We start from the raw sequence: 9,814 nt of genomic DNA on the forward strand, positions 1-9,814 counted from the left end.
GTCTCTGTTTGTGGTTGGATTTGCTCTTTTTCAGGTTTCACTACAGCTCAGGCAGCAAATGGTAAATGATTGCAAACGAGTCTGGGTGTTCCATGCAAACTATTGGCGACTGTCACCAATACTTATGGTATACTTATACTTGTGTTTATAAGTATTTTGACAGTGCTAGATTTTAACCAAAGCACTTTTATCTAATGTTCACACACACACACACACTCCAATGGGGCAACTCTGGCTTTACTATCTTGCCCAAGGCTTCGACATGCAGACTGGAGGAGCCTGAGATTAAACCATCAACTTCAAATTTGCAGACAACTGTGTCTCTCTGTGTGTGCCGGTACTCTGAAGTACTTCATTCCAGATGTATTTACACTTTGAAATAACTATATGCATGCTGTATTAAAATGCCAAGCTTTGGCTTTTCTTTGAGAGTAACTTCCTATAAATAGATTGTGTACAAAATGTCGAGATCAAAAAGTAATTGGACACGAAGTCAGAAAAAGTTATTATATTTAATATTGTGTAGAAAATGCTTTTACTTTTTGACCCACAGACATCAGCAGATGGTTTGCCTCTTCCCCGGTGAAGCTCTCCCTGTCATTCACAGCAGTCACTGTCAGCTTTTGGTTGTTTGGGGACTCAATCAATCAAAAATATGCAACCTCTTCACCATGTGTTCACATTGGCAGTATGAATGATGAAATGTCATCTCATGAGTTTTGATGAATTTGGCTGAATCTGAGCACTCATTTTGCTTGTGTATATCTTGGCATTCACCCCATTGCTTCTGCCAGCAGTAAATCCTCAATAAATGTCATGTTGCCAGTGTCTTTGGAAGCTAGACATGCCCAAGTAACTTTGATGTCTCTCTAACAGATTAATGCTTTGATTGAATCACATTATTCATATTATTTACTTGCATAGTCATTTTTTTAAATTGACAGGTAATTCCATCTCAGCGTAACAAGTGACTATCAACTCTGAATGAGTTTTTTCCTTCGTGAACTTACGCTGAAATAAATCACAGCTGCCCACAATATGTTATATTGCAGATGAAATACTATTCATTAACTGCACAAATATTGTGTTCTGCATGCTAGTACTACAACTAGCATGCAGAATGTAATACTAATACTGTGCCATACTAGTACTATTGTTGCAGTACTGGTATACTGCAATAAACATAGTGGAACATACATTACAAACAGTGCATAGTGGAATCTAAATGGATCTGAATGGTGTCTAAATACACTTCAGAGCTTCATTACAGAAGAAAAGCACACACGTTTGTAAAAATCTTTGTGTGTGTGTTGATTTTTTTGTGTGAAATCGCTTCCCATTGTAGTTACTATTAACATGACAGCGATGAGGAAAGCTAAAATTAAAATGCATATAACTGCTATCACAGTTGGTTAACAGTTATCCGGATGAAGTTTGTGACATGGGTTTCCAAATACAGATCATTAACTTTGACTAAATTATCTTTTTCAGAGAGACTGCAAATCTAAGTCACTGGGTCAGGAAGCAATGAATAGCCTTGCTTCACGCCGTTGCATTACTGTTGCAAACTAATCAGTAAGACCCAGTTAAATATCAACCAGGTTTCTGGTACTGGCTGTGCGTGTTTTTCTAAGAAAATGTCCATGGTGGAAAGATTAAATCTGAGCAAAGTTCACTGTGATGTTAAAAATTCTTCTAGATAAAATAGATAAAGCCTTTTTTTTTATCAGTGAACAAAAAGGCTACTTTCAGAAGTTGACATTCTTTCCTAAGGACAAAATCTCACCAGATGTGTCTGCTGTGCCTTTTGTGACATGAAGTAAGAAGCACTGAAAACGAGAAACTAATTTGTAAGTTCTTAATCTTCTGGGCTCTTGGCCATAACTGCTCTGTACAGATGTGTCTGATGTTTCATGTTACCGTGTAAAAATGTATAAATTCAAATGATTTTAACAAAAACGTAATCATTTTCTTTTTAACATGAGTTCCTTTGCAATGCTAACACAAAACCTTCTTTAGTTTCTTTAAACGGTGCATTATGTTTAAAGCAGTTCTATATCAGCCTGTCAAAAAATTAATACAGTAAAAAGTGTTGTTGCTGTTGTTTAAACTGTGTTGAATTTCAGTCTTTTTGAAATGCTATATGCTCCGTTTACTATTAACATGACAATGATGAGTAAAATAAATGTATATACAATACAAAGTAAAGGTCTGGAGTCATCTTTCATTTTATTACATTTTATTAAAAAAAGGCAAATATGTGCAGTGATTTATTGAAAGATGTGTATAGATACATAGAAATACAGTATATATAACACAATCAGAGCTTGTACAAGTCTAATAATCATCGATATTTGGTATAATTACCTTTATTCTTCAACACAGTCTGAAGTCTCTTAGCCAGCTTTCTTATACTTTCTTTAAGTAATACTTCTCTAGGCTTCTTGAAGGGCATTCAAAGCTCTTCTTCAGATGAAAGACATGTGGATGAGAAAGAACCAGTACTTTCTGATCAATGTCATTGCTGGATTTATTAAAGAGGAAAAAGACATACATGTTTTAGCCATGAGCCATCATTAGCATAACGTAAAACAAAAAACAGTGACAATATATAAGGGGAGGTCCGAACGCCTATTCGAGTCCTCTCATCAAACAAATCTTTGTGAGAATAATTTGAGCACACTCCCAATGTCAGTATCACTTAAAGACAATCTTATTAGAAACATAATAAAATTGTGCATTACAAAGTTTTCATTGATTTTAAAAGAATGTATGTAACAATCTCTATGTGAGTTTTCAAGGTTGCTGACGTGACATTGCAAATGCGTGTGTGGTGTGTCGAACCATGTTGGAAAAAGGTCAGGATGAAGTCTATGAACCTTCACTATCATTAACTTTGACAGGATTACCCCGTTGACTCACTCAATCCCTGACACTGGCTCAAGAAGTAATGAACAGCCTAGCTAGTGTACTATTTCCTGTAGCCTCACATTATCACGTCGCTGTGGCGACTAAACAACAAGACTTGGAACCATGTGATAAAAATCCAGGTTGGTCAGGTTTGTAACACATGCACCAAAGCCATACTGCCATGAACTATGTGACTGGATTGTACAATGATTTAATGCACACAATAATGTAGGTTAACAATACAGCTTGTATTTAATGACAGGGATGCGTGGATATCCCCAAATAATATTAAATTTAGCTATAGAATCTATATGGTTACAGATTATATGTGAAACTAGTGTGTAAGAGGGGCGATAAGGATGCGTGTATTTGAGGGGTTTTTTTATGTATATGAGTATTTATTTCATATATTTATAAATCTCTAAGATTTAGTGTGTAATGTGAGGGAGGACAAATATGAATAAGCAACGACAGGATCATAAAGCTCCAAGTCCAAAAATAAAACCGACTATATTTCTGGTTGGCTATCAGTTTATCCAGTGATCTGTTATTATCCTTCAGTGTGACCACAAATAAATCAAATAAATCTGACTCTGCTGAAAGGACCAATATCTTTAATCATGCACAGATAAAACATAGAACACAGATAAGGTGCAATAAAGGAAACTAATGCGCAGCAATTCAGTCTGTAGTTATCTCATAGGTTAACCTGTGTGTGTCTGCTGTCTATACCACAAAGTCTTTTATGGTAGTACCATAACATGCCAGAGTACAAATTCATTCTGAGACAAACCATGATTAACAATAAATAAATAAATAATTTTAAGAACAATATGAGCGACGGAAATCCCTCATTAAATCATAAAACAAAAATGTTCTGAACATTTTTCTACCATGTCTGTTTTCACTTGTACAGCACGTACAAGGAACTTTGTCCTCTTCCTCGACTGACATGTGCTGTGTCAAATCTAGAGTTGTCTTCAAGGTCTCAAAGCAATCAGATCACAAGACAGACAGCAACTATCCTCAGGCAAGTTGGGGAGAGAGGAGCTCAGGAGCTCTCTTGGCTTTCAGAATAAAACTTTGCCTTTATCTCTTTGCTACAAAAAAAAAAAAAAGAATATAGGAATACTTAGAAATACCGTCACTACTTGCAGCCACTTGGATCTGATGCAGAAGATTTCATTTGATGCCTGTGCACCATTGTCCACAAGAAGGATTTATTTATCCCAATAGGTATGTACAACTTTATTACTAGCTTTTGATACAGCTGCAGACATAACAAGGTAGTTACTGACAAATGTTTAAAGATTTTCAAAAACACATTATTTTTCCCCCACAATAATTATATTTTATCATGATAATTTTTCAACAATGTCTAAAGTACTGGCAAAGATAAGAAGCATTTTGTACTTCAGCCATGGCAGAGAGAAGGCGAATGAGTTACAGCGTCCACAGGGAGGTCCTGGATGAAGAAGCAATGGATGAGATGGGACAAAAGTCTGTATCAAAAACATCTCTGCGTGAGAAGGTCAAAAAGTCAGTAAGGTAAAGCACTTTACAGTATATTTAATCAACTGTATATCTCATCCCATTCACAAATGACATTAACCTCCCATAGGACCCTGCGTCCACATATGTGGACATCACATTTTGGGTTATTTTGACTAAAATACTCAATTTTGCTCTACATGGGCCTGATATCCACTTACGAGGACATTATACTGCGTCTGTTCTATCAAACTTTTAAACAAATATCCTCATACGTGGCTCTTATTTTTCTTAAAAACAAAAATAAGGTTTAAAAAAATCTGGTAATTCTTTGTTTTTTCATTCATCGGGCCCCAATCAGCCCAAATATCAAAGAGAAATTAAAAATGCATGTCGTGAAAGAGTTCAGGTCTTAGGAGGTTAATACTATAAACAATAAGCGTTCTACTGATGAATGATATCAGCAGACATACTCCAGTTTTACAGTTGATCATAGAAACGATGAGATCAATGAACTGAACAAAAAAAAAGTATATAGACGAGTAACATCAGCATCACCACAGGTATTATGCCAAAAAATTGATTTCTAAAGACCACAAGCTGGCTGTACACATGCATATATCTGCTGTAAAGTCTTTAACTTCATGTGGCTGTCAGACTGTGTAGAAAGGGCGATGGCTCACTTTTGGGACCAGCCTCAAGTGGCTATCCTAGGAACTGCAATTATAGATTGAATTCATAGCTCTTGATCACATAAACCAAATCAAACTCAAAGAAAAGTGTTAAGTCTTGCTCTATCTAATTATTGCATGCAAAAGCCATATTGAGGTATGAGTCTCACTTCACACTTTTGTTAAAGCGTCTGCACTGGTCTACACTTAGGTTAAGATATTTTAAAGTTTAAAAAAAAATTTTTAAAAAAATTTAAAAATCTTGATTCTTATGGCCTTAAGAGTTAAAGCTCCCCCACATCAATCTACTCCACTCCTATTCTCCAAACCGGATCCTTAGGTCAGCAGATAGAGGTCTTCTGGTGATTCGACGTACCCGTCTGAAAACTAAGGGGGATTGCAAACCTTTGCGACAGAATTGTGGAACAGCTTATATCGCTCTATTCTCACCCTTGACTCTGTGGCATACAACATCTGAAAACACATCTTTTCAGACAGGCACTTGGGTAATGTCTCTGTGTTTTGTGTGGTTTTACTTGATTTACGTGTGCTCATTTTGAATGCCTCTATAAAGCACGTAGTGGCTGGTTTTCGTCTTACTTATTAACTTTTTCAGTAGTTCAGTAAAAAAGCTGGAGTCATCAGAAGTGGTTTGGCATCAACTTCATGATTAATAAAAAAGCTTATCCCTGAAGTATTTTCTTTTAAATGTCACTTTCTGCATCTATTTTTACCCTCTGCTGACACAAAACACATCAGGTGTTCTGGCCACCAGATGAAGAGCTGCCTGCTGGGTACTGTTCCTATTTTGTCATGGCTTCCCCGTTACCCCATCAGAGAAAATGCCTTGGGTGACCTGATTTCTGGGATAAGTGTGGGCATCATGCAGCTGCCACAGGGTGAGATGAAAGTTCAAGAGATAGTAGGAGAGCTAGATATAGATATAATTTTCTAATTTGTTTATCATAAACTGCGGTCAAAAATGTTTCTTCTCCATTGTTGAAATAATAAAATGTTTCTTTATCTATTATAAAAAGTGTAGAAAATCCTCTGTTCCTATCACTGCAGGTATGGCCTATGCCTTGCTGGCATCTGTTCCTCCAGTATTTGGCTTGTACTCATCCTTCTACCCAGTCCTTATCTACTTCATCTTTGGCACATCCAAACACATCTCAGTGGGTATGTAATAGTTTATGGTTGCATGTTCTATTACAGCTTGGAATTTAACTAGTAATAATGTGGCAACAGATAGTTACTACTATTAATTTTAAATTTACATACAAGTAAATATCTTGCCTCAATAGTGGTTATATATGAGTAATATTACCTTGAAATGTGTGTATCACAACAGAAAGTGATGGTAATAATACTTATTCATACTTATACAAACGTATGTCTATGAGAGAAAAAGACGAAGAGTAATAGTACTTTGGTATATTAATAATTAAAATATTAATGATGACCTGATATCAATAAAATGGTAACCTTTACACCTTTGAATTTTCATATGCTGACATTAGTAGCAAAGTTGACGAGATGGTGACCCCAAATTAAAAAGGTGATATTAGGTGATTTCTTTTATATTTAACAAATAAAAAGGTGAAATTAATTCCATCGTAAATCCCCAGCATTCTTTAGTGTTTAAAGGTTTAAAGGTACAACACTACTCAGCATTATGTTTAATGTTGTGTGATAATTACCTGGAAACGTGTGACAACTACGTTCAACAACCACTATGAAGAGTGCCGTAGTTTTACAAGTTTATTATGTCCGCCAGCTTTAAGGCCAGAAAATGTCTGATTTATATATTTTAAAGTCTAAAGGTTTGCTTATATGCGCATTTGTAGACATATTAGAAAATATTCAGTAAGACGTTCTTGTAGAGACACATCAACACTTGTCTAAAATAAAAGTTTTTGTAAATCTATTTATAATATTTGTTTCCTAAATCACTAGATGACATTAAAAGACACTTGGAAAAGTTGCCTTTTAAACTGGCTAATCAAAAAGGAAACAACTTGGAAGCGAAGTAACATTAATCAGAACGAATGGAGACTTTATACCCTAGTGATATGATTCCCTCAGAGCAAAGTCCAAATGACTTCATGTTTGTGAAAGACCCATCAGTTTCCAGGCTGAAATAAATCAGTAAAATAAAAAAAAAATCTGTAATAATAAAATTATTAATCAGTGGAATAACATGTTGCTCCACTATGTTTTCATAACGCCGCCTAATAGAAATCATTTTCTATCTCTGTTTTTTAGGAACATATGCAGTGATGAGCGTGATGATAGGAGGAGTGACTGAGCGACTGGCCCCAGACTCAAAGTTTATGACATGGGACAATGTGACCAACACCAGTATAATTGACACAGTTGCCCGTGATGACGAAAGGGTCCGAGTGGCTGCAGCTGTCACATTTGTATCTGGGTTATTTCAAGTAAATATTTGAAATCACTCAAAATTTCCACCCTGCATTCGTAAATTTTAGAGCCATAAAGGGGCACTTGTCTCACTGAGTTTGGACGTTTCTTTTGAACAAATGGAAATATCTTGTCACCATCAACAGGCAGCTGCTGCTCAAACATTAGTGAATAAAGTAAAATGCTGTGCAAATGCTAATAAGCTTACATAGCTCTTTGAGGCCCATCTGCCTGACAGCAAATGCTTTTAGACTTCAGTTTCAATACGTTATTGATTACTTCAAAAGAATGAAAAGAAGCTTCTCGCTGCATGAGCCTGCAGGGACTCTGGGAACTTCAGCCTGGAAACTGATGATGTTTTTGAGTCCAACGGCTAAAAGGGTCAATTTAATCTATTTCATTAATTTTAAACACTATTTTTTTGCATTTCTAATAATTTGCACAGCTCCTGTGTCGTGAATGTGAAATGCAAATGAGTGATCTGAGCATTCACTTTTGCAGCTACTGCATGTTAATCTCCACTGATTCATGTGATGTGTGTGTAGATTCTCCTCGGTCTGGTCCAGTTTGGTTTTGTGGTAACCTACTTGTCTGAGCCACTGGTCCGAGGTTATACCACAGGAGCTGCTATCCATGTCATCGTGTCTCAGCTCAAATACACCTTTGGCGTTAACCCTGTGAGACATAATGGACCTTTATCCCTGATATATGTAAGAATTACATTAACTTAACCATTTAGTGCTCTTGCTGGCAATTTTATGTACTTTTTATTTTGAATGTTTTGTATTTTAGATCCATTCAATTATTCACCTATTTTAGCAGTCATTTTCTTGCTCCTGTCTTCCTAGACTGTATTGGAGATATGCTATCTCCTCCCGCAGTCAAACATCGGCACTCTTGTGACCAGTGTTATTACCATACTCGGCCTTATCGCTGCTAAGGAGCTCAATGCATTTTTGGGCAAGAAAATACCCGTTCCTATACCCGTGGAGCTGATTGCTGTAAGTATGCAAGAATACAAACAGTACTGTGCAAAAGTCTTGAGTCACACTTTATATCTTTCTATATTACTTCCAATGAGCCAAACATGTCTTCAACAATGGTTCTCTAGTCTTTCTCAAGGTCAAGGTTTTTTGTTAGTTTTTTTTAAACACTGGCTGTTTTTTCTCTCATTTTCAATCTGGTCTTTGTACCCGACCATTTCACAGAATTGTGTTTTGTTTGTTAACCCATTTAACACCAACCTATGAATCATTGGCCAGTGGTGCACCTATTTGGTACCCTGAGGTACCCCTAAGCAAGGTACCTTCCCTGCCCACTGCTTCACTGAGTGAATGGGTTAAATGCAGAGAGGAATTTCCCCATGGGGATCAATAAAGTATATATGTTATTTATATGGTTGGCTCAACAACAACAAAAATGCATTTTCAATATGTGTCACATACACAAATGTCAGCAAAGAGCTGACAGATGCATCTGACCTCTACTGCTCACTGAAGCCTCATCATTAACAGTCTCAGTGGAAGAGTGGCTGTCAAGAAGCCGATTTATACAAGAACTGGACTAAAAGTCAGCAACTGCAGGTCTTATGAATTAGTAATCCAAATTTGAAAATTCTGTTGTCAAGATGACAACAGCGTCTACAGTCCAGCTGTAAAACACGGGGTGGCTCTCTCATGGTTTGGGGCAGCATTTCAGCCAGTGGTGTTGGTGGTCATAAATTTATGGATTTATGACCACAGAAAAGTACCATCAGAGTTTGATGCACCATGCAATACCACCTGGAAAGCATCTGATTGACAACAACTTCATTTTTCAGCATGGCAATGATTGCAAACACACTCCCAATGTGGGAAAAGCATACATACAAGAGAACAATATCCCAGACCTCGATATTATTGAAGCAGTGTAGCATCATTTTGACTCGAAAGGAATAAAAGGCAGAAACATCCAAAGAAGCCTGGAGAACTATTCCTCAAAACTAATTGAAAAATTAAAAAAAAATTAAAATGAATATTAAAATAGCGACCCTCAAGTTTGTAAGAATTGTACTGATTAGATTTTTGTTTGCACCTTACAAGAAATCGCTATACTTAATTCTTATTTTCCAAGTAAAATATACAGAAACTGAGTATTGCTCAAGACTTTGTACTGCACCATACAGAATGTGTACCCTGAAAATCACTATTATTTTATTTCCAGATCGTTATAGCTACAGTTATCTCATGGCAATTTAACCTGCAGCAGGAATATGGAGTGGATGTAGTGGGAGTTATTCCCTCAGGGTGAGAAACAAACACACACACACGCACACACAG

General features: G+C 36.4%; 1 protein-coding gene across 3 annotated transcripts in view; it reads left to right on the forward strand.

Moving 5' to 3' along the window:
• The first annotated feature begins 3,756 nt into the window (after positions 1-3,756).
• slc26a6 (solute carrier family 26 member 6) overlaps positions 3,757-9,814 on the forward strand; it is a 21,302-nt gene continuing 15,244 nt past the window's right edge. Inside the window, exons 1-8 of one of the 3 annotated variants that reach the window (XM_042221051.1) lie at positions 3,757-4,146; positions 4,329-4,458; positions 5,832-5,971; positions 6,141-6,251; positions 7,338-7,513; positions 8,042-8,206; positions 8,378-8,497; positions 9,699-9,781. In XM_042221051.1, coding sequence (XP_042076985.1) covers positions 4,331-4,458; positions 5,832-5,971; positions 6,141-6,251; positions 7,338-7,513; positions 8,042-8,206; positions 8,378-8,497; positions 9,699-9,781 — 923 coding nt within the window. In that variant the 5' untranslated portion in view covers positions 3,757-4,146; positions 4,329-4,330. Of the gene's footprint in view, positions 4,147-4,294; positions 4,459-5,831; positions 5,972-6,140; positions 6,252-7,337; positions 7,514-8,041; positions 8,207-8,344; positions 8,498-9,698; positions 9,782-9,814 lie in introns of all 3 variants that reach the window. The other 2 variants (XM_042221050.1, XM_014338595.2) reach the window with 2 other exon arrangements.

Source organism: Haplochromis burtoni, unplaced genomic scaffold (assembly GCF_018398535.1).
Source record: "Haplochromis burtoni strain Fernald_Lab_line unplaced genomic scaffold, NCSU_Asbu1 Contig_60, whole genome shotgun sequence".
NCBI classification, from domain to species: domain Eukaryota; kingdom Metazoa; phylum Chordata; class Actinopteri; order Cichliformes; family Cichlidae; genus Haplochromis; species Haplochromis burtoni.